The 25,166-nt window shown below is 43.1% G+C and overlaps 1 protein-coding gene across 1 annotated transcript in view; it reads left to right on the forward strand.

The window, feature by feature from the left end:
- Positions 1-25,166, forward strand: part of ARHGEF4 (Rho guanine nucleotide exchange factor 4) — a 221,455-nt gene that overhangs the window by 91,046 nt on the left and 105,243 nt on the right. Inside the window, exons 4-6 of the mRNA XM_019289481.3 lie at positions 3,239-7,495; positions 11,301-11,627; positions 16,966-17,095. Of these exons, the coding sequence (XP_019145026.3) occupies positions 3,239-7,495; positions 11,301-11,627; positions 16,966-17,095 (4,714 nt within the window). The remainder of the gene's footprint in view (positions 1-3,238; positions 7,496-11,300; positions 11,628-16,965; positions 17,096-25,166) is intronic.

Below are 25,166 nucleotides of genomic sequence, written 5' to 3' on the forward strand. Positions count from 1 at the left end.
TAGGGAGACACAATATCTGAGAAACTCACTATTGCTGCAATATAATATTGTGTGAGAAAATTATTCAAATACTGAATCCGATCTAGAGGAAAAATGATACCTAACTGTCCTTCCAAATGAAAAATATTCAGAAGACAAGAGTGACTTAGCCCATGGGAACAAATGTCACATATGAGGGCAATCTGGGTGGAAGGTATTTTATTTTATGGAGATAAAGGTCATCACTTCACACATCAAAGTCACAAGTTTTATTTTTCCGGTGACTACGTGGATGAGATTATATGTGGCTACATGCAATAACAGCAAGACAGTAACTTCAATTTCATCCTATTTTCTTGGCACATTTCAGAGATGGTAAAAGAGAAGCAATAGAAAAGCAGTCAGGGGAGCTTTGCTGTGTTTTGTGTATTGTTTGTGAAGTACAAAAGCCTTATTTTGGAACTTATTTTTTGCATTTATTCTAGGCCCTTGTCTTCCGAATGTTTATCTGCTCTGAGATTGAGGAGATGTATATACAAGCAACCCTGTCCATAGGCGCTGAGGGTTTTCTCAAGAACCCTTCCCAGGAAAGAGCCATAATTTGTCTTTTGAAATTCTCATTGTAATCTCATGGAACTTAAAGGCATGAATACTGCTGTCTAATGGGCAGCCTCACTGAGAATCACTGCTGCACATCTGCTCAGTTCTCGAGCCTGTGATTGTCTGTGTTGGGAGCACAGGGCTATGTCAGAGTCCATTGTAAACCTCCCCTTCTGCTCTGTCTGGGCTCTTCAGGCTCAATTTCTACAGAAAAAAACCCAGTAAAACACCAAGAGAAGTAGTCCCAGAAACCCTAACAAAATACACACGCTACAGGTTGGGGGAAAACTAAACCACATACGACAGAGCACATGGTCAGAGCTTACTCTGGGCCTTCCAGAGACACTGAGAGACCTGCAGAAGACACAAATGGCACCATTGGCAGGTTGTTGGCCCTGTTAGGATTTCTTCCCTGGTCATCAGGGAAGTTCAGCGAGCCCATGAATGTCAGGTTTTCCATAGGTGAGCTCTAGGCCTCCCTCTTAGGCAGAGGACTTGGCTAGACTTGGTGGAAATCAAAGCTTCCACATCCTCTCGCTCCTTGGGGGAGCTCCATCCCATGCTACATCTGGTAGACTTGGTCCTGCCAGGCTCATCCTGGCACTGGTTCTCCTCCTTAGCAGCACCGGGGCTTGTGTTCAGTCCTGGGCCCAGTCCAAGAGTGGTGGTTGACATTAATTGGTGCCCTTCATACCTAGAAGATGTTTCCTTATTTCCCGCAAGTTGTGGAAGCAATTGTGGAGCCTCTGTTTCTGCTTGAAATGCATAATTTTGTATAAACCCATTAAAAATAATGAATTTGGGAGGGGTCACAGTATGAATATCCTGACATAGCTATGTTTGGAATAATGGATGGAGTGTAAGGGATTTCTGCCCTAATTTTTTAAAACATTTAATTCATAATTATCCTTGAGAACAGTTGGGCATCTTCATTACTTTGCTTTTACTTGCTTGAATAGTTTTTATCTTAGTTTATTGCCATCTGTAAGTTTGTGCTCAGAACAGTGTCGAAGAGGCAGTGCTGTTACTGCTGAGCAGCTGCTGCTGCACTCACTGTTGTGTGAACCAACTGCTCACACTTTGGGAAATGCTGCTCTGTGCTGCTCACTGCTGGTCACTTCTGTCCTGGGGACCATGGGATTTGCCATTATTGGAGGACCTCAATTACATGTATCACTGATTGCACACAGTAAAGGACCCATTGCTCTGCTGGTTATGTGACTCATGTTGCCACTGCAGTGCAATTTGGACAGGTTCAAAAGTGATTTTTGGACTTGTTTTGAAATACTGAATTCTCCCCTTTGTCTCCTCCATTCAATTTGTATTTTCCTTCTTCTGCCAAGAGAAAATACCAGTGTTCTTATTGAGAAATTCTCATTTGGAAATAACTCGTGCCTTCCTTTTTCCAATTTACACACTATGTTTTGGAGTCTAAAATCAGAAACTCTGTGATATGTCCTTTGACATGATCTATGATTTTTCTTCCCATATGAGGAATCACACTTCCTCTGTGACCCTGGTGAATGCGACATGCAACTCAAGCTAAAGTTTGCAGTTCAAGCATGTGTTCTAGTCTGATGGATGCCATTCACTTCTGGTACTTTTTTGTTGTTTGGTTTGGTTTGTCTTTTTTTTTTTTTTTTTTAGAAAAGTCTTTCATTGTTTATTATCTCAGTTTTCAGATTTTAAAATATGCTGATCATTCTTGTGAGAACTGTTACCAAAACTGGGGTAAAGAGGCATCCAGCATTAGGGTTAAAGGCTGTCATTTTTATTTATGTGGCATCTCATTCTAGATATGAATGGACTGAAGCTGAAATCAGCCAAGTATCTTTGTTGGGTATATTTGTAGAACTACTGACAGTAGCTGAACCTGAAGCTGACAGACAGCAAGTACTATTTTTACCTCAGGAAAGTTTGCTGCAATTTCATTTTCTGCTTCAAACTTGAGAAATATCCAGACTTCTGTTGAAGAAAAGAAGACTGAGGCTCTCCCAGGGTTAGCTGTCTGTGACAAAAACTTTTCCTAATATTGACGGTGTGTTTTTAATCCTTCTGCTCAGAGCCAATGATTTGGATGTGTTCTGATAACTGATCCATGTAGTGCTCCTAGTACAAGCCTTCTGGAAAATGAGATTTAAGGCTTTTTTCACCTTTGGTTCAAGTTTTGGTATGGGTAATACCTGATTACTCAAGTGCAATTATTCTGCATATATTTATTCCACGTTTCTGTAATGCAGACATTAATAATTACTTCCCAGGTTTTTTCACATACACGTCCTTCTCAGATTTGAAGATGTGTTAATTGGAGTTTCTAGATCTACTGGCAAGGGATGATTTCTATTTGATGTACTTGAATGTGAAAAGTGTTTTCATAATGGGCTATGAAAGATACAGAGAAAAGTAAAATTTTGGCCTCTGCATAATTACATATGAAAATGAAAAAAAGGTTAATTAAGAAACATTAAAGAAAAAAAAAAGCAAGAAATAGAAAGACCTCAGGACCATCAAGAAGTGAGACATCAAGTAAAACTTGCAAAGACATCAGTATGTATTAAATTAATTGTGTTCTGAAGTCCCTTTTCTAATAATAATTCATGTTACCCTGCTACTGTGGGATATCATTGCTAACTCACTAATAATTTTTGTTTATTCACAGACCCCACAGCCAGTTGAAAACTACATCAGTGAAGGAGAATTTGAAGATGATCTGAGTTCTTCTACCCCAAGCACAACAGAACTGGAGGTGCGTGGATCCAGCCAAGAAACAGATGAAGATTATTTTGAAACTGTGTCACATCAGAGTGGATCTTTGTCAGATGTAAAAACGGAGCCTTATGAGAGTGCATCAGACACAGAATCCCTTTCCAGTGATGTAACTGGGAAAGCTTTCTTGGATTCAAACTGCCTGTTTACTGAAAGAAAAACCCTGTGCTGTAATCTTCCCAAAGAAAAGGCAGAAACAACCTTCCGTGAACTGAAGTGCTCCAGGCAACCAGAGTTTACCCAGCACGTACAGCTAGAATTGTCCTCCAAAATAAAAGCACCAAGCAAAACTGAATTTTGCATACAGTTTGCAGAGTTAGAGGGTGAAGAATTGGGTGATGAAGAGCTAACGTTATCTAGTGGTATTTCCATCACAGAGAGCCAAGTCTGTGAAGAGGGCATTTTATCACAGACAAATAGAAAGTCTGTAGCAGCACTGCAAAGTAAGGCAGAGTTAGAAAGCAGGGAAGTGCAGTCCTGTACCAACTCAGTACTTACAGAAGATGATGTTGCAAGACTGAAGGAACATTCTGCAGTATTTAGCATTGCTTGTTTCAAAGCAAACTCAGAAAGCTCTTTGATTTTTCCTGAGGTACAGAGATTTTCCTTCCGGTCAGATGCAGCACCAAGCTGCAGTTTGCCTAATCTTCATTTTGAAACAAATGGACCTAACTGTAAAAGTTACACTGAGACATCTGACTGTAAGTGTGAATTAGAGTCTATGTCCAGTATAAAATGCAGCAGGAGGTATTCAGCTGACAGTGAGGGAACTACAGGTAAAAGGATAAAACATGCAAGTACAGAGACCATGTTGACGTCAGATTCACTCTTCTACCAGCGTTGCTTCAACCCAAAATCTCAGCTACCGCACACAAGGTCAGTGATTACAGAAAGTAAAACATGGCACAGTGTACCTGAAAATATCAGTGCTCAAAGGGAGACAGAATGTGTGGGGAGCTGTATTCACCTGACAGACAAATTTAGATGGTCATGTTCCAGAATACATCTTCAAGGGCTGGACTTTGAATACACTTGGAAAAACTTAGGAAGGGTACCTGTAAGCCCTGAAAAGGCTATAGAAATAGAGAGCACATGTGGCATTAAAAGATCTCTTCTTGATACTGACACAGACTCAAAGGAGTGTCAACTTTCTCAACCAGCAGCCTCTCTCCAGTGCATTGATTATTATTTGCACTCCAAATCAGAGACATGTGGCCTTAGCCCAGAGCCAGCTGGTGCCTGTGGTGGCAGCTTAACACAGAGTGATGCTTGCGAGTGCAATCCAAACCAAAAGGAGACATCCTCTGCTCTGGACTGTGATCCAGTGGTCATAAGCGCTGAGGAACTTATGAAAAACAGTGACTATAAAGCTGAAAGAGATCTGGAAGCAAGCAGATTCCCATGTGATATTGATGTTGAATCGAACACTGGCGACACTGAGAACCCTGCAGCTTCTCATGTAGGTGTTCCTGCTGTTGTGGAAAGCAGAGATTGTGATTGTTCTGTAAACTGTGTTTCCAATGGTGGAATACAACACAAATGTTTGAAGGAGAATGGCATTGGATCTGAACTGTCGGATACAGAGATTGTGGCAGGAGAAAGATGGGCAGATGATTCTTCTAATCTTGGCTTTGGTTGGAAAGCCCTGGAAACTGCAATGCAACCAAATGGCAGTGACAGTGGGGCAGAGCACGAAGAGTCAATGCAGCAAAATACAAGTTGCAAAACTGGTGCCTTAAGGAGCCACTCAGAGCCAGGAACAAGTGAACATCCTACTCATGAAGGAAAGGAAGAAGAGAGTGTCTTTGCTGCTGAAAGGACTCCCAGATCAGATTATATAAGGCAGGGAAGGGATTTAATGACTGTTCTGGAATTAAAGCCTGCCCTAATTATAGTCTCTGTAGAGGAGAAAGGATTACAGTCCAAAACACTGAATGATAACCTTCCTACTGAAGTGGTAGCCGAAACATTGACAAATGTAGTGAGCAAGAATTTGATGTCTCCTCATACTGTCAGCAAAGCTCATGATGAGCCAGAGAGAGTTTTGAGTGAAAGTTGTAACTGTGAAGAACAAATTCTGGCCACCCACCTCATCCCTGGCAGTGCACAGGTACTCTCTGGTGAGGATAAACCTGAAGTAAAAACAGAAATTTCAGTAGAGAAGAGAGAGAAAACAGAAGCAGTTTCATCCTTAGGGTTCACCTGTAGTAATTCCACAGTAACAAGTGCAAAAGTAGAATTCAGGAATGTTGCTGTACCACTGGGCAGTGATAAACTTATTGCAGAAAGTCAGGCAGATCCATGTGGAAAATCACTCATAAAATCACCCAGTGGAAGCAGTGTGAAGGTCTCTGAGGTCTCTGAGGAAGAGCCCTGCAGAACAAGGAGACTGGTTACTAGTGCAGTGACACTGGAAACCAGCAGCAGTGTAAGCAGTTTGTGTCAGGGAGATGGTGCTGATGTTGGCCTTCAAGGGCCCAGCACTGTCTCTGAACAAGCAGGAGGCAGGCAAGGAAACGAAAGCTGTAATGGCTCGAAGGCAGAAATTTGTGAAGAACCCTCTCCTAGGGAAGGAAAGGAGGGCTCTCCTGCAGCAGACACCTCTAGTCCCAGCAAAGACGGTGCACTCAGTCTAGATGTGTGTGATGTCTTTGATGAGTCTCTGAACAGGGAGACCCATAACACTTTCATGCTGGGCCTGGATAATCTAAGTACCTGCAGCACTAACAGTGAGGAACTGGATGAGAGCTCATCCCACATCCTGGGAAGTAACAGCAGTCTTCATAAAGCTGTACAAAAACCAACAAAGAATGAGAATAGTGGGAAAGCTTCCAGGTTTTTAGTATTCTCAAAAATGACATCTTTCAGGAAAACTAAGCCTGCCTCATTAGAAAATCAGGGAGGTAACAGTTTGTTTGGCAGCAAGGCAAAGATAGAAGAACTGGATGCTGGGAAAGATGATGAAGACACTGCAAGTTTACTGTCTTTCAAAAGTTGTTCCTCTGGTTTAGTCTTCCACAGGAAGGAAAGTTACACCTCTGAGTACTCCGATGATGATGATTTATTTTATGAGAAACCTGCAGGATTATTCAACAGATTGAGCCTGAGGAAGGCCTCTGCCTCTGGTCGGATACTGATGGAAGATGCAGATCGACAAGTTTCAGGTTCATCTGAAAACAATGAGAGTGAACCTGTGGAGCATTCAGGGATTAGAAAATCATTCCCTGAAAATGAACACAAAAGAAACAAAACCCCTGAAGGTAAGAAGTTCAGGACAAGGTTGGCCTTGGCACACAAATCCCTCTCAAGCTTATTTGAGTCCAAATGTCCAGAAAAGGAAAACACCGAGCAAAGCTCAAGAGTATCAGTGAAAAATGAAAAGGAGAAAGCCAAACTTCGCCAGAGCGCCTGGAAAGCTTTTCTAAAAAGCAAGGAGGCAGATGGACCAAAAAGGTCTGTCTCAGCAAGTTCATCATCTGCACAGGAGAGTCCTAATGCAACCAGTGGCCATGTGTTAACGCCAGTAGAGCGACAGCATAGTTCCAACGGACACACTTGTTTAAAAACAGAAACGGATAATGGCTCCTCAACAGACTCCAGCTATTTTGACAGCTCTGTGGAGCCTGTTGATGTCTCTTCACCTGCACGTATGTGGAGAAGACGAATACAGTCCCATGACTTGGGTATCAGATACTCACAGAGCTCAGACTGTGATGAACAGCAGGAGGTTCTGAGCAACAGTTTAAATACTTCTCTAGAGGAATACTGGATGAAATCTCCATTTAGCCCCACTGACTTGCAGCTGGCATTTAGTCAGTCAAGTCCATCATGTCCCCAGCTCTCACATTCTGATGGTAAAGACATGCCTTGTAGGCCCATGAGTCCTAAACCTCAGAGTCCACGATCCACTTCTCAACACAAGAACTTCCGTTATCCTGGGCGAGTATGTGCCACTTCGATGATCTCTCTTGGGAACAGCTCTGGAGTGGAAAGCAGTCTGGAGGCTCCTGAGAGACCAAAGACATTGAAACCCAGAGGCAGTCTCTCACACTCGTTGGATGACTACCAGAGGGATGACAGTGGCATAAGTAGTCAATCCCAGATCAGCTTAAATACAGCTTCTTCCATTAGTGACATGCTCCGAGATGAGGTGAGTTGTTGTCAGGGAATGATCAGGGGGTGGTTTGGTTTGCAGTCTTTTGTTTTACTATGGTTTAGGAATTCCAGTGAAACTCTTTAATGGCTCAATGGCTCATTGGTTAGATGAGTGCATAAATATTCCTCTTGGTCTAAGATAGGTAACACTACTCATTCTTTCTGTTTCTGTTCAAGACTATGTGGATTGATGCACTCTTAAAGGGAGAATTTGCTACAAAAACCCGAAGGAATGGAGCAATCACAACACCATTAAAGATCACACAGTCATCACCCTGTGATCATCTCCAGTTTTAAGCTGGATTTTACCCCCTCTTAAAGCAGAATCGAGCCTTGTAACTAGTGTATAGTAAAAAAGTTCCTCGTTGTGGAAGGCAACAAAGAAATGAATTCCTATGGTTAGCAGTCAGTTTTTAAGAAGTAAAATCTAAAATTTCTTTAGACAATGAGTAGCTGTCTTTTGAAGTACCATGTGTCTTTTGCAGTCACCATAAGTTACCTTTTGGTTGCTACTACAAGTCCTTTTCTGCCTTTTCTACAACAGACAGAAAAAAAACCCCAACCTACAGACTCAGGGTCTCCTTTTCAGGTTGTGTTGTGTTCTAATCCAGGTAACATACTAAAACCTTGGCATAGGCTGGATCTCATGGAACAGACTGTATCTTCAGTAGGGATTTCTTGTTTGGCTGAGACCTCTAAAAGCAGAGACTTCCTCCGTCAGTAGGCTTTTAATCCCAGAGAGGACTTCCCAAGTTGTAAGTGGCTGGGAGCTTAGGAATCTCTTTCAGTGGCTAAGCACAACCCCTCAGGGTGACTGAGACTGAGCTGTAACTGAGATCCCAGAACACGCCTTGATCATGCTACTTTTTCAGTATTATTGCTGATGAGTTTTGACATTAAGAAATGGGAGAATAATTTTTTTGAGCAGATTGTTGAAAGTGGCACTTGAGAGAGTGTATGAACTTCTGCATACCCTGAGCAGACAATTTTCAGATAGTTCATTAATCCAGAACTCCTTGATCAATTCACGACAGCTGAGGGCTGCTCGTGTTCAACTCAATGAGCCTTGCACAGCTTTTGCTGCTGTTGCCTTTTGTCTCTCACATCTCAGCTTATATTAAACTTTTAAGATAGCCTCCAAGATGGTCTTATCCTACCCTTTCTCCATATTTTTTTATAGAAACTCCCTATTTTTTGTGTAGAAACAAACAAAGATAGGCAGAACCATGGCTTTATCTAGCCAAGTCTTGAAAACCTCCATTGATGAAGGTTTCACTGCCTCTCTGGGAAACATGGTCCTTCAGAAAATTTTTTCCTAATGCTCAACAAGAACTTTCCAAGCTGCCATTTCTGGCCGCTGGCTTCTGACTTTGTCTGGCACTACTGACAAGACCTCGGATCCATCATCCATGTAAATACACAATTGCTGGTGACTGCTCTTATATTGCCTTTAGTGCCCTCTTATCAGCTCGAATAAACCCAGCTCTCTCAACCTCTCCCCACATATTCCCAAATGAAAGTGTTTTGGTTGATTGGCGTGGGGGTTTTATCTAGTGCTGTCTCGAATCCAAAGAAGTGTTTGGGTGGCAGTTTGAGAAGTGAGGGCTGTAGTGTCAGAATTCCTAGGGGGAAAAGAGGAAGAGAATTAGCTTTATTCCCTTCTGTGCTTAGCTTTACTCGAAAATCTTTTGTTTTCACGGGCACCAGCTTAACCTACAATCTTAGTACTGGACACCACATTCCAAACAAGAGACTGCAGGCTAGGAAAAAGCAAGAGACTTGGAGTATACACACTGTCAACAGATGAAGCCTCTCAGAGGATGAATAAAATCATTGACCTGAAAATTACAGCTCAAAAGAACATCTAGAAAAGAGTGTAGAGATGAGGCATGTGTAAAGCCTTGAAAAGGCAAGCTCACATGCTATAATGTAACCATTAGGAGCAAATAAATAATTACTTAAATTGATTGCTAGATTAAATTATTCAAAGAAAACCATAAAAAATTTAAATGGTATCTAAGACATATAAAAACAGCGTGATTTTCATGATTCTTCTGGAGGCTGCAGAATATGATATCTGAAATTTGACAAATGTAGCTGGAGCCTCGAAATTAATGTAAATATCCCAGCTCTCAAAACACAACATCTATTCTATTAAAATAGATAGGGTTTTATTTATTTCCATTTTCATGACATTGTGAACTGAAGTAGAACTGCACCCTCAATTTTTTAAGTGAAGCTGTATTTTCAGGAATCTCTGAAAATACAAAAGACATTGGGCAAAATATATTTGCAGTGTTAAGTCTTTCCAAAATAATTATCATCTGTACGCTAAGGATAGTCTTCCTTATGTGTGTTGCTTCCTAACAAGATCATAAAACTCAGTTTATTGGTGAATTTGAAGGAAAGTCCTTTTCTGTTCCACATCAGTAAAGACATTAGTGCAAAACAAATCCGTAATTGTGAAGCTCTTGAGCTCAATTCCCATTGTGCCCTCCAGTATGGGGATTTGTATGTATTCCCCAGACCCAGCCAGGTATTTTTCCAGATGTGTCAGCATTATCTGTGTTAGTGCTGTGCCAAACTGCACTGGATCAGCTTGCTTTGGACACCTCTGGCTACCACTCAGGTAAGTAACTCAGCTGAGCCTGGTGGAGCACAGACCAGCCTCTCTCATTACCTGCTAATGGTTAACATTCTCCAGGTTTCATCCAGGACAAAGATTTTATGCTGAAAACAGCAAGACAGAACCATTACCAGTTTGCCCATCTGTCAGGCTCTTCACTACATGTTTAATTAATCTGTTCATGGCACGATTTTACTTGCATAATTGTGTTACTCAGCAGGCAAGAGCGAACTGTCCTAAAATGTCCAGGGTTTTGAATTCACATGTTCTTCTTGCTCCTCTCCAGTAAGGTGGGGTTAGGCACAAAACACCTTTCTCACAGGATCTTTCTAGACTGTGGCATCTCTTACCAGGGCCAAAGAAGAATTGATCTGGAATTGTTGGTTAGTTGAAAATTGATAGGAAGTGCCTGTGATGCTTTGAGGGTTGTTTTATTTGGGTTCTTCAAATGATCTGTGAGAAACTGGACAGATACTATTGTCAGGATACAGCATTTTTTTTTGTCATGAGACTCCTGAGTTCACCCATTCCCCAGTGTTGTTATCTCCTACCTTAAATATTATTGATTTTAGCATTGATGCTACCTGGAGTAGTAGCTGCTTGCCTCAGGGCACCCTTGATTTCAAGTTGTTCTAGTATAAAAGCTGTAATTTTGTGCAACCACTCAAATGACAGCGAAGGGCAAAGCAGTGCATTTCCTTACTCTTGGCCCAGCATCAAGCAAATAAAATGGATAGTGTAAAGAGCACATCGGGAAGCACAGGGCTTAATATGTCAGACCTGCAGGCATCCACAAAGCCTTTTCACACTGTGTAAGTGAAGTACAGCTGGAAAACCAGAAACACACAAGAGGCCATTTTTCTGTTTTCAGCGACATCGTCTGTCTTCGTAAATAATATTATACAGAGTGACCTAAATCCTGGTGGTAATGTTAGTGTAATATGGATCTAGAGTGAGGGTGAACAGGGCACTGTCCTGTGTCGAGGGAGTGTATATCACACTCTCAAAGGATAGCAGAGCTGCTGCTTCAGGGTGGAGTACTCCTAAGCATTTTCTTCTGAGTAGTTCTGTGGCTGAATAACTGAGCTTTGCCATCTTCTGTTCAAACTGACTTGAAGCAAACAAAATTTCCATCCAACAAACCCTGTGTTTTCATCTGCTGTTTGTAAAACAGGAGTCTAAAAAGCAATGTCAAATGACACCTGAAAAGAGGCCAAATAAGAAATGGGTTCCCCATCGCAAAAGGAGGCCCCCCCGGGTTCCACCATCCCCATGCCCTGTCTCCACTCTGGAGAGCAAAGCTTGGAGGCTCTCCTTCCTTGCTCCAGATGAAAAAGCCAAGGAGATTCCAGAGACGAGGAGGAAGAGACCTAAAGCCCTCTATAAGTGCTTCAGCTTCGATGATGTTTGGATGGAGAGGAATCAAAAAAGGAAGCTAGAGAAGGAGACACAGCCAGAGGGAGGGGTTCAATTGCAACATCTCCCAGAGGACCCCTTAAAAGTAAGAAGCCATACACCAACCTCCTCGTTTCCTGGCACTGTCTTCCTCTGCTTCGGCTGCTTCTCTCTGCTATCATCATATTCCTGTCCTTACATTTTGTCTGGTGCCACTTCTGTCAGCACTTCTGTGGGTCTGGTACTCTGTGGAGACCGATGAAACACTAAACTGGTCCTTAAGTGATGATGTCTGAAGGTGGTAGGTTTCTTAGCCTCTGTAAGTGAACGGTTCATGCCGTGTGTGATGCTGGAAATGGAATGCAAGAGCATCAGGTTGCTTGTGAGCTGAATGATGGGGAGGGAAAGGAGCAAATCAAAGTTTCCTTAAATCAGTATAAATTAAACGGATGAAATCTCATTCTGTGCCTTGGGGTGTTGCTGTATATCTTTAATAACAGACTTCTAAATTAGACTTCCCTTGTATCTGAGGCCAACTCCACAATTCCTACTGAAGAAAATTCCTGCTGTGAAATGCTCAAGAGAACATTGCCATTGAATTTTTAGCTATTAATATTTTCCTCTCCACTGAGGGAGACTTTTAGTTCAGCATTATGATTGCTTGTGAAAAACTTTGTGGCTGTTGTGACTCACACCGATGGCATCTGTTACTTTTGGATCCAGAGATAAGGTCTGTTCCCTTCAGGGAGAGTCACAAATCTGTATCCAAGAGCCAAAATTAGCCTTAATACATACAAAAGAACTTCTGGGGAAATATGACATGAGATCAGGGGATGCTCTATGCAGCCTCTCATGATATTGAGAAAGTTTCTGATCAAGCTTGAAATCACATAGCAGATACTCAAGTAAAAACTTTCCTCAGGGGTTTCTGTTTTGGTCTGTTATCTGTATTTGTTTCCCATTCTCTCTGTTGTCCTGGTTGCCTGTTTCTCATTGTTCTTACATTAAAATGACAGTTTTGGAGGGGATCTGAGGCCTCAGTAGTCCCACCACCACTTCAGAATGTGCTGGAGCTTATGTGCACAGATAGTACTGTGAATGCTGAATGGGAAACATTGGCCTGCCCACTATGGCTTGCCCAGAGAAAACCTGCTGCCTCATGCCTGTCCAGCTGGGAGAGCTCCCATCAAACCGACAGACACCTAGGACAGCAAACCAGGCCAACCCCAGAAACAGCATTTCTGAAAAACTGCCCACCGTTTCCTCTTCTAAGGAAAGAGACTAAAAATCTGTGCTATTTTGTATGTGTCAGGCTCTTCGAAACAAAGTATTGCCAGTTGCTGCTCGTATGGGTGCTGGATGTGATTCTGTGATGTGTTTCCTACTCTCAGTTCAGTGAGGATGCTTCCCTGGCTCAACTCCCTACCACCTGTGTGATGGAGACAATGAGTAATGATCCTGAGGCATGTGTATGTTAGGATACAAAAAAATTTAAAAATTACTGACTTGGGTTACTTTTCTGCCTTGTTTGAAGTTCTGAATGCTTAGTGCTGTACAGGGATGAAGCAGGCTAGTGAAAGCGAATGCCTGGTCAGGGACTAACAGAAATCAGTGAAATGTACTAAAAATATTTTTTACAATTCCTTGACAAGCATGGATAGAGATGGAAATCTAGCCCATGCTGCAGGGCATGTGGGCCAGCACTGAGACCATTAGCGCTCCTAAGAGGAGTGACCAGTTCCCTCTATAGCTTCCCCTGGAGCCATCAGATTACACAGCTTGAATGCTGTCTGCTTTGCTGATTGACTGTACATTTGGAGGCTGCCAGAAAACAGCTTCTCCTTTAAGCATCTCCACCCTTATTTTCTGGTGCAAACTTACCTCTAAATTGCAATCAGCTGCATGATGATTTGCAGCTGCCCCTGTGCCCATGGAGGCCTCTCTGAGCATCACCTGCCCGAGGGGCTCCTGGGCCTCAGACGGTTTTCTGGTTCATTCTTCTCTGGGTAGAAGTATGTAGGTAGGTTTGGGGTTTACTTTTTCTGTCCATTTGTGCTGTGTAGGTTACTGACACTTTAATCTTTGTGGGCAGGCCAAGAAAGCCAAATGCTGGTTTATTGAGAGGACTGTGGGAATTCAAAGGCTCTTTCTTCTGCCCATATAACTGAATTTCTTAGACTGTGCTTTTTATTTATAATAGTAATCACACAGTTTCTTTTTCAAATTGTTTTATTCTGTCTTTGCAAAGCTTTAGTCCTGTAACAGTGCTGGTTAATCATACTCCCAAGTGTCTTGGGAGTGCTGTCACAAGCCACAGTGTTTGAGGGCAGTTTTAGAAGGATGCTGAATCTCTTTTAATAAGAAGAAACAAATTACCACAAAAGAAGCTCTGTAAGATGTTTATTGTCTGTGTGGTTTTGTGACTGCAACAAGGCAACTGTATGGGGCTTTGGAGATCTGAAATTACAAATCTGATGTTTTCTGACATGGCTGCCTTGGAATGTGCGGCTTCTGTTGTGACAAGTCACATTGTGTTAAGTCAAGATCAGCTCAGCCCATAAGGTGATGTAATGCTGTAATAATGGGGAAACAACAGGGCAGAGCAGGGAGGAAGTCTTGATTGTTCAAGTGCCGATTTCTGATACTACTCTATCATTCAGATCAGTGTACACAGAGGAGTACAATGGAAATATAAGGCTACTCTGAGGGCTGGCAGTTGGGACAGGGAAAAACATACAAACAACCAAGAAATTACCTATAAACTAAAAAAAACCCCCTAACGTTTAAAATGCCAGTTCTAAGCAATTCTATATATGTGGGGGGTTTTTTGCTTAGATCCCGTAAGCTGCTCTGCTCCCTTAAATGGGAACAGCCTGTGTAAATTCCCAGTCATACTCAAAGATTGACCCAGCTGTCCCTTATAATGAGATGCTGCCAGTAACAAGCTGAGCAGCTTCTGATCTTGGGCCTTAAAGTCTTAATGTAACACCCCCCATGCTGCCCACCGCAAGGGGAAGAAGAGAAACATAGCTGCGGATGAATCTGTATTCTTTTTGCTTGTCCATAGACTTTGCCCTTTGCATGGTGATGGGTTTCAGGCTGTAGCCTGGGGTCCTCATGCTTGTTTTTAATGCAATATAAGTTCCCTAACTGGAGCAGAGACAATACCCCAAACCACTGACATATGGAATGCTGTAACGGCAATGGGCTCTGTTTTGGGATTTATTTTTTCTCTGAACTGCCTGTCTATTGCCTCCTGTGCTTTCCTGTTTTTGCAAAAACTTAAACCCTGGCTCTTAAGCTTGATGCCTCTTGAGTGCACAGCAATAGGAGCACAGACATGGCTTCTACGTGCATTTGTTTGAGCACAGTTTGTGCACTGCCAAATTAGAGAGATTCCTAAAAGGCCCATCAGGGGGCTATACCCAGAGGGGGTATCATGCAGAAAAAGCTCTTTTATTTTGAAAGAGAAATGAGAAGCAGTGAAAAATAGATCTTTAGCTCATTGCCCTGAATATGACTTCTGGAAATCTGATTTTACCCCATCCAAAATAAGAGAAAATGAAGTTTTGTAGTGTGGTACCATGGTTATGAGCACTGTGGACGCCTCAGAATTTTAGAAGGTAATGAACACATTTTGAGGAGGGGTTTAATGAGAAAAGTCTCCCCCTGTTTTGCACCTGACAAGGCACGGATATACAAGAGAGATCCAGTCTCTGACAGGGACTGAACTGCTGTGCATAGGAGCATAGAAATAACCCCCTGGAACCTCCAGCAGAAAATATAGGAGAGAGGATCTTTACTATGGTCTGGTCCCTCATTTCCCATCCTCTCCCTTGTAAGGTTGTGCAAACCCTGCCCACATATTACTAACACCACTGAAAATGCTTCTTCTCCTGAGTTAGGGTTCTACAGGCCTGGTTTCCATGCTATAGGAATTAAATGATGCCTGTACCCAAAATTTGCTCTGATGTCCCAGGAATTAATAAGAATGAAGCCTGCAGTTTTTATTGTAACAGCCTTAGGCCAGGATTCTTCTTTCTAGTCTTAAACAGAACAATAATGCATTCTATCACCTTTCATGTAAATAACCTGGAATTTACCCTTGATGTTTTCAGAGCTGTGGCCCAGTAAGTTATCTTGCTTGATTTTCACTGTCACCGGAAGAATGTGTGTTCCCACACACTCTTTGCTATGACTTTTCTAGAAAAACAGGCGCTGCACAGGCTAATTTGAACAGGGATCATGCTATCCCTCAAGAGATGGTGATTTGTGCCAAAGTATTGGCTGTGTTCTCTTTGCTTTAGAAAGGTTAAGTCCAGGAATAAACAACCAAACCAGGCCCAGAACAGCAGCACTCTCAGCTGTGTGAGCACTGTGTGCTGCTTAGTTTTGGAAGGAGGGTTTGGCTAATGGCCATCTACAGGAGAAGTTTCAGCATCAAGGCTAGTCAGCAGACTTTATGCTGATGAGACATGCTGTGGGCTGGTAGGGAGAGGGAAAGATCCTAGAGAGAATAGTGGACCTCAATATACCAAGTTCCTGGCTCAGTGAAGGATGGATATGTTGTAACTGAATGTCGCAGTGGCAAAAGGAAGGGGCAGTAGCAATAGACATGAAAGACTGGCTATGCCCAGAGGACCAGTGCTTACCAACCAGCTGATCTCCCAGTCACTTGCAGTCACTGATGTTTTCTGCATGTGGCATCCACAGGAGAGAAAAGGAAAAAGGGATAAAAGCATACCTGCAGTATGCATTAATTACTAACTCTGTATTAGAGGCCATGAGCTATGTGTATATACCTATATGTTTTCCCCTTTAAACCAACAAAAGTTATTAATTCAATGAGATATGGCAGTGGTATAGAGTTTTCAAAGCTTCATTAAGTTCTATAAGTTTTATAAAATCAATCAGCCAGGTATAGGAGAGTGTGAGAATTCTTACTTGCACCTTTAGCTGAAGAGAAGAATGTTGTTATCCACATTCTATATGGCTGGGGACTGGTACCACTAAATCTCTGAAGGGAAAAGCTTTATTTTCATGTTAAATACTAGAAGAGGAACTATTAGTCACAAAGCTGTAGGAATAGTTCTGTAGCTTAGGGGATGACCTCTTGTAGTGATATTCTTCCCCCCCACTAGAAACACTTCATAGGAAGAAGTGAAACTTTCTGTGAATGGAGGTGTGTGTGGCTGTATGTGAAGAAGGAATCCAGTATCTGCTTATCCACTTCTGTTCTTACTACCTTGCAGTTTTCCTTGCCTTCTCACTGTTTTCTAACGTTTCTACCCGTAATCATCCATGTGTGTCTACTAATGTACTGCTTACTTACCTGGGCAGGTATCAGAGGTGGGAAGAGGTGCTCTGGGATGAATGCTATATTTTGTCCTATGGGTCATCTAAACTTAATGTTCGTTGCCTTTATTTTCCCTCTCCTGTTGCAGGCTGGAATAAGTCCATCTATCACATCTCCTGCTGCCTTTGACATCCTGCCACTGAAACTGCATCCATTTTCCCAGAGCACTCCGACAGGCCTGGACTGCGTGGGCTGGAAACGGCGCATCTCTGTTCCCGGTGTGTACTCTGTCCTGGCTGGGTGTGAATGATCATTATTGAGTATGCAAACCATGTGATAAGCATTCTAACCTGTTTATGATGATTGCTGCATCCATGTCTGAGCAGAAATCTGCTTTAGAATTGAATCTTTCATGTGCTTTTCATATTCGGGTTTGTTTTCTCCCTGAGTGGATAAACAGGGTGTTGTTTAAAGGCATGGTCAACTTTCTAGTGAAGAAGAGATCACTTGTGGCAATGATAGTGTGCTTGATGTAGAGACATTGTATTGTCTCGTGAGAACTCTGTCTCACCTATGATGGTGTCAGCTCTATCACACTCTTGAATTAGATTTCCACAGACAAAATAGACTCTGCCTTGTGTTTGCTGGAGACCACTACAGTGGGAATGGTGAGGTTCATCTCAAGTTGCTAATTAGGCACTAAAGCAACTAAATGAGCCTCTGGAGACAGAAGTTTCCTGTACTTTAAATCCCCTTAAAGAACAAGTATGCTGTGTTTTCATGAGGAATGCACATGAAGTATCATGTCTGCTTCATTTCTGATGACTGACGCTTTCTCAGAATTAAAATCTAAGTTGCACAGATTATTACACTGTGAGACATATCTTTGCCAGGTTTTTAAATTCTCCATCTGACGGTGCCTGCCCAAACACTGCAGATATCTCTATCACAGCACTTTGGGGTGGAACAAGAAAAACAGAACGCAGAGGAGTTGTTTGGCGGGTAGGAATCTAGCCAGAAAAAGCCAGCCACAGTTGGGTGCCAAGCTGCCATTTCTGCCTCAGAAGGTCTCTGTGCCATCGATTAAACCCTGCTGGAGTTACCTAATTAAGGGACAATAACATTGTACTAATTACATCAGAGTTGAATGGTCATAGTATTTTGTCAAGCAAAACTGGTTTGCTTTCTGATGCTTTGTGCAGCTCATGCACAGAGTCATGAGGCTTGATCTGGAAATAAGAAAACAAACTATTTATTATCGTGGTGTTGAGAGCCCAGCCTTTTCTCTCTCAGCACTGAGGGCTTTGATCACTTGCTGTCACAAGCATCTGGTGTTGCCCCAGTGCTTAGGACCAGCTCCCTGGCTGAATGAAAAAAGCTGCAGCTTTACTCCTTGGAAATCCCAGATGGAAACCCATCATTGTCAAGTTGTCTGTGCATCTCTGACATTAGCTGAAATCCCTGAGCACCACTGTCATAGAAGTAAATTCTGAGTCACAGCTGAGACAAATTTCATGGTAGTTCCCAACTGGGACATGAGGGAGTTAAAAAATATGTATGAATTTCTGAGGGTGAATAGGGGAAGTAAATATATGCAGACTGACCAGCTGGCAGTGCTGTAGGTGTTTATATGCTGTCTAGAAATGGGGCATGCAACCTGAATCATCTGTGATTCACACAATATTCCTGAGACAGGTATGAGTGAATTTCATACCATGACCTAAGCCTGGGCCGCAAGAATTTCTGAGTAAATGTAGCAAAACAACTGAAATGGAGCAGAATCCTTTTACTGCCACCAAAACCATGCACCTGGGAAAGGAAACTGATGAAGAGAGGAAGCAGAGGTTCTTCTGCCACAGCCGTGTCTCTTAGCTGCTGCTTGTGGGCTTCATTTCAAGCATTTTGGGGGAGATGAATGTGTGCACGTCTCCTGCCTGTGGTAGTATGTGGATGAGAAGAAAAGTGCAAGTTACTGAAGTTACTCTCTGATGCTGAGAGATCAGTTGTGTCCTTGAGGCAACAGTAGTGCAGCAGAATGCCCTCTGATTCTTGCACAGCTTTGTTGTGATACTTGTTTTTGACAGAGCATGTAAAATAAATATAAAATAAATGGTTAATTCATTTAATCTAATTTTAAGATTTCTAACTCCAAAGCTGCAATTGCTTGTATCACAGTCTATGCTTTATTCATAAAAGACACTGGACATGAAAGTACTATGCAATATCCATTGCTGCTAGATACTTCCAGGGTGAAAATAGGGATAAATTTCCTGCTCCCAAAGTCTGCACGTGGTCACCTTGTGCAGGGAATGCTGCAGAGATTGGAATGGGCTATGGAGGCCTCCCTAGTTCTTCAAGTGTGAAATGATGGCTCTCATGGTCCCAGCTCAAACGGTGCTCTCAGACTCTGTCATGCACCTACCCTTGTAGGGGACAAGAGCTGGGGACAGACTTACTATCCTAGGGCAGGCTGCATGTTCCCCGCTAGAACATAGCACGCGTGCAGGGAGAAGAGTTTCATTTTGATGCTGTTTCTGCTGTGCTCGTTCCGTTCCTCTCCGCAGTCGGAGCCATGGCGTTCCCTGCCTTTAAGCCATGCTGGCAGGAACGGGGCAGGCTCAGCGCTGTCACCCGGCCGTCCCAGCAGCGGGAGCAGGCGCTGCCCGCCCGTCCCTCCGCCCCGGCAGCTCTGGCCGGGCCGTGCGGCACCAGCAGGTGGCTCTGACCCCTGCGAGATGCGGCCGGGCCGGGCCGTGCCTGGCTGCGCTGGGATGGGCACAGCGCGGAGCCTCCGCCGGGGAGGGCTGGGCTGGACCCCGCTCCTACGCGTGCACACACAGGCACCCCGGGGTTACCGTCCTGTTCAAACATCAGGAACACTTCAATAGTTAGGAAGAGCTTTCTAGGCTGCGCCGCACACTTCAGCAGGTAGTGTTGATGAATGTCAAGCGTCTTTCCCCTTAGTTCACAGGACATTCTGATTTGGAAGCGATCCACAAGGATCATCGAGTCTAACTCCTGCCTCTCCCCAGTAGCCACACCATGGGTCTGAGAGCCTTGTCCAAATGCTTCTTGAACTCTGGCTGTCTTGGTGCTGTGCCCACTGCCCTGGGGAGCCTGTTCCAGTGCCCAACCACCCTCTGAGTGAAAAAACTTTTCCTAATATCCAGCCTAAACCTCCCCTGACACAGCTTCAGGCCATTCCCTCGGGTCCTGTCACTGATTGCTAGAGAGGAGATCATTGTCTGTCCCTCTGCTTCCCCTCACAAGAAAGTCAGACTGCAATGAGGTTTCCCCTCAGTCTCCTCCTTTTCTAGCTGTCTGGGTATCCCCATGTCTTCATTTGTACCGTTCAGTATGTTCCTTACTGCCAGTGTAGGAAGCAAGCTACTTCCTAAAGCAGATATGGGAATGCTTTTCTGCTTTTTAGCAGCCTCTGAAGACCTTTTGACACAGGTATTGCACCAGGAAAGGGGTGGAAGGGAAGGGCCTAATATATATTGTAGTGAGCAGTAGCAGGATAACAAGACTTTGGGTTAAAGGAGTGGACCAGCATGTTTTTCTTTTAGGCTATGAGACCTATCTTCTTCCTCTTCTCTCCCGAGTCTGGTATCTGTTTATTTATAAACTTGAAGACTGCCTAAAATTGGGGATGTTGCTGGGAAGCTGTTTGGATGGTGGCTGCAGCTGTGAGAATGTAGCTACAACAAGGCTGAAGCCAGGAGATGGGCAGTTCTGGGTGTAAGAGCTACCAGCCCACAGGCCTAGAGCAGGAGACACATTCAGGGAAGATGTTGCCATTTCTGAGCTTTTCCATAGGGATTTTCCAGTGGGAGGCAATCACAAGGTGACACAGTGACAGACAGACAGGTAGCTGTCTGAGAACTGGAGTTTCTTGACATCCCTGCTCTCACTGCTATCTGTGCCTCCCAGGAAGAGACTTTTTTGTTCTTGGGCCAGCTTGTTACCCTTTCCCAGATGTTTCCCTTATGCTACCTCTCAGAGAATCTGAAACTCTTGGATAGGGACAGGGACACACACATGACCATAAACCTCCAGGGTTTGTCATATCCTCATAAAGGGAGAAACCTGTAACTAGTGTATTACAAGATAGGTTTGTAGCTGTGCTAGAACAAATCTCACACCTGTATTATTTTAAATCATTATCTAAATGCAGACGAAATATTTTTTGGCAACTTTTCACGTGTCTTGTCAGATTTAAACAGCCTCAGATCTTTCAGTTTTCTGCTATCAGATGTCTACAAGAGATGCCCTGGAGTTACACCACAGAGCTGTTGTTGGTTGTGTCAAGCAAAGGGGCATGAATTCGCTGTGACTGATGTGTGCTGATGGTGAACATACTGGTGGCCTTGGAAATCTTGCAACAAGAGTAGGCGAGCCAAGTTCTCAAGGGCTGAATCTTTTGTGGATAGTCTGGAAAACAGTGACCACTTAGTGATTCTGAGTTATCCTCTGGCCTCCCTGGTGTAGTGGAAAGTATTTCTCATAGGCAAAGGGAATGTTTGTTTACTCAACATCATGTGGACAACTTTCATCTTCTTTTCCCAGCTATAGATGTGCTGTTAAACTCACACTTGGCAGCAGTTAATGTGAAGATGTTTGACAGCCACTGGAGAAATCTGTCCAAGAGGGAAAATATTAGCTCAATAAAAGGACTTCATTATGTCTTATAAATATTTAGCAGTCCTGTAGTTCAGCAAAATAGCAAGCTGAGTTATTTATTCCATTTTTGTCATTTTAGTTATTGGACACAGAAGAAAGTGGTATGCAAGTTCCCAGAAGTGTATCATGGTATCTGTAGCATGAAATGTCCATTCCATCCCTATTAACTAGAGAAGTATAATTGAATTTAAGTGGCTAAAAAATAATCACATTGCCTACTGTATACTTTTCACTTTGGCTCTTAATCACAGAAAGATTAGACCTGGTATGTCAATCTTGGTTCTGTTTAATCACAGCCACAAACATTTGCCCTCTGTGAGGTCTCTGATAACATGTGCTCACTCTAAGGTTTTCATCCAGTCTTAAAAGCAGGGAGGGCCTGGTGGTGGCTGAGTTTCTGAAAACTTGTCTTAGCAAGTTGAGTGGGATTGTACATATTAGCTACTGAGGTGAAAGATTTAGCATACCAATAAAAACTTTCTGTGGGGAAAGGAGAGAAGAAGATCCTGGCAAATCCTGAATGATTCTGGTAATCACTGTTCAAAGCTATAGGATTACAGTGGAACCCAACGGAGGCTACAAAATCCAGCAGATATTTAGGATCAGGTTGTCCAAGGCTAGCTTGCCTACCTTTACCAGGCTGTGCAGTGAGATCCTTCATCTTTAGCTGAAGGCAGTTAGTGCTACATCAGCTTTCAATAACTTCTCTCTCTAATGTCAAGGAAGAAAATCTCTGTGTAGATTTTACAACAAGAAAAAATAAAGATCTGTAGTCAGGGGGAACCCCTCTATGATGGGTTGCAGCCTTGAACTCTGACACAATTTTTGTTTTCCACAACTTGGCTTTGTAGTATTTTTCTTCTTTCCATTCTTTTAGAAAATTCCTCTCCAGTGCATACATACAACATACATACATACATAAGGATAATTAGGACTAAATTGAAGCCTCTCCTTAGCACCTTTCCTGTCTGAAGAGCTGCACGACCTTTCTTCTTCTCAGTGCCCTGTTCTCCACACCCACAGAACAGCTGCATTCATCTTTGTTGTCAATGCTTAATTTACCTTCCCCTCATTATTGTGATCAAGGAGAGTTTCTCTCCAGTTGTACTCGAATGCAGGCAGTTCTGGGAGGCCCTGGAAGAACCAGATCAATGCAGAAGAGTGGTTCTACCGCAGTCAAATAGAGAACGCATTTCCATTTCTCTATTAGGAGGTATTAGATATTTTGGTCTAAGTAGCTACATTCAGAAGATAATTGAAGGAATTATTTTGTTACAGATCACTAGAAATTTTTGTTTTGTTATTTTTGTTACTGCTGCAGAGACCTTTCTTTTAAAGAATAGCTGAAATATTTAAAAACTCAAAACCTGATTCAGCATTGTTGGGTGCTTTGTGATATTCTCCAGTGGTGGAGCACGATGTTTTTTCCTTTTAGGAAATACTCAGTAAACCAGAAGTCTGACTGAACTGAAATAACCCTGCTACTGCGTGGATAGTGAGGCAAACTCAAAGGGGTCTCTATGGGAACAAGCTGTGGTGGCTGTATAGCGTGGTCTTATTTACTTTGCAAAGAGCTACCTTACATAGAAATTGTAAAATAAGCATTTTCAGTTCTTGTGTGAAATCGGGCTCCTGGGTTTGGATTTGGGTGCCTAGAGCTATGTTCACTCTCTATGTGACAGGAGCAGTTTGGGGTTCTCCGTTGTGGCCCACGTGTGGGTGGCTGTCCCTCTCCCAGATGTGCTGGTGCAGCTGAGCTCCTCCTTTGCTTTGGTCCAACTCCTACTTGCAGAGTTTCACCTGGCCTGGGTAATCTCACACTGAATCAAGCTGGTTCTGGTCTTACACTGTTTTCTGCTGCACCGGGTACAAACCATGGGGCTACTCTTAAATTATTTTGATAGTTTGACAAATCTGCCATCTGCAAGGTCTTTGAGCAGAGCGGCAGCCCAGAAATGCCCTTTATTATAAAATCTCTGCGGTGCCTCAAAGCTGTTGTTAAACTGCACAGGTATTTCTGCATTCTCAAGAAACTAGTATTCTTTCAGGATCCTTCTTATAGGGACACAGGGAATCACCTGTTAGATAATGAGAATATAAAACTTCCTAGTAAACAGTAGTTAATACTGCTGTTTCAATTGGGGCTGAGGTCTCTTACAAAGATTACGTGTGGAAATAAGGATCATACCAGGTCTGCAGTCTGGGAGTGGATGCTAAATGATTTTTCAAAACTCCCAGCTGCGACATCCTCAAATCTCAATCTGTGTTTTTCTGGCTTTAATTTCATTTAGAATTCTTTTTCTGAGTACTTACAAAAATAGTTTTTTAATAGCAGCAGCCACAGCCAGTTCTAAACATGATTAGTTTATATGTTAAATCCTTTCTGAGTTCTCAGGGGAAGCAGATAACACAAGGTCTCTCTCACTTGGGCATTTTTAAAATGCATGAAATTCTACTATTTCCACTTATTTATTTTTAATCTGACAGTTCTGCTAAATTAGGAGGAGAGATCTCTGTCTCACCCTTGCTTTCTTAATGCCTTGAAATCGGCTTTAATAAAAATCAGCTGCTGGAAGCTGCAGCTGAAAGCAGTTGAGCTGCCACAGAGGGAGCCTCCTTAGTGGACCCCTATGATGTCAGGATGCATCGAGGCAAGCGGAGAGGAGGGTAGGAATCCAGCTCAGTGCTCAGCCAGCGCTGCCAGGTACCGCTGCCCTGGGAGCAGCTCCGGAGCGCGCTGCCCGATTCCTCCCGCAGCACAGCAGAGCCCCTGGCTCTCCCTCTCACCTGCCTGCATGAGGACCCAGCAGTGCCCCAGTGAGTCCAGCGGGGTACACAGTGGGGAGAACTGCAGCAGCAGTGGCAGCTCCGGGCTCTCGCCGGGCTCGGATTCAGACAGCAGCGGGGTGGTGTGTGGTGGTGGTGGCATGAGAGGCGTCCTGTCCAGGTACTGGAGCTTGGAGAGTCTTCACTCTGCCACAGGTAAGGGGCTCTTTTTTTTTTTTTCCTTTTTTTTTCCTTTTTTTTTTTTTTCTTTTAACTGCTCTATGATATTGCACTGACCTTGAGAAACCAAACCAAACCTCCTGGAAAAAGTATATAATTTGGAAATGCAGTCTCTTAGTCTTGAGAAATAACCAAAGCATTCAGTGTTTGCTAGCTATACCCTCTGCAGACTTAAACCTAAACCAAAGCAACATAGACCATTAATAGACTTCTAAAGTCAGGAGGGAAGAAATAGGTTTTTAATGGCTTTGGAAAGAGTGCTTAGGCTTCTACCTGATTAAAGCTGTCCTTGCCTTTTGGAACATTTCTTGTTTCTGCTTAATTGTACAGAGCTGAATGTTAGAGTTGACATTTCTCTGTGTAAATTCCAGTGTAGAGAGTATCACTGCCTCTAGAAAATGCTCAGGCGAGTGCTGTGCAGCAGATGAGGGCTAGGTAGGGTTGCACTGCCGTTGAAGGAGGGAAAGGCAGTTCCCTGAGCCAGCTGCTCAAGTTTAGTTTTTGCTTTCCCATCCATTATTTAATGTCTTTCTGAACCAGAGATTTTGGAGGCAGGTTCACATAGCCTGGACCTGTTCTGACTCAACCTGTCTGGATGTGGCATTCTGGTTTTTAGTTACTGATGTGCCCATTTAGGGTTTGAATGTTTGGACTGCAAGC

Source organism: Corvus cornix, chromosome 9 (genome assembly GCF_000738735.6).
Source record: "Corvus cornix cornix isolate S_Up_H32 chromosome 9, ASM73873v5, whole genome shotgun sequence".
Classification (NCBI taxonomy): Eukaryota; Metazoa; Chordata; class Aves; order Passeriformes; family Corvidae; genus Corvus; species Corvus cornix.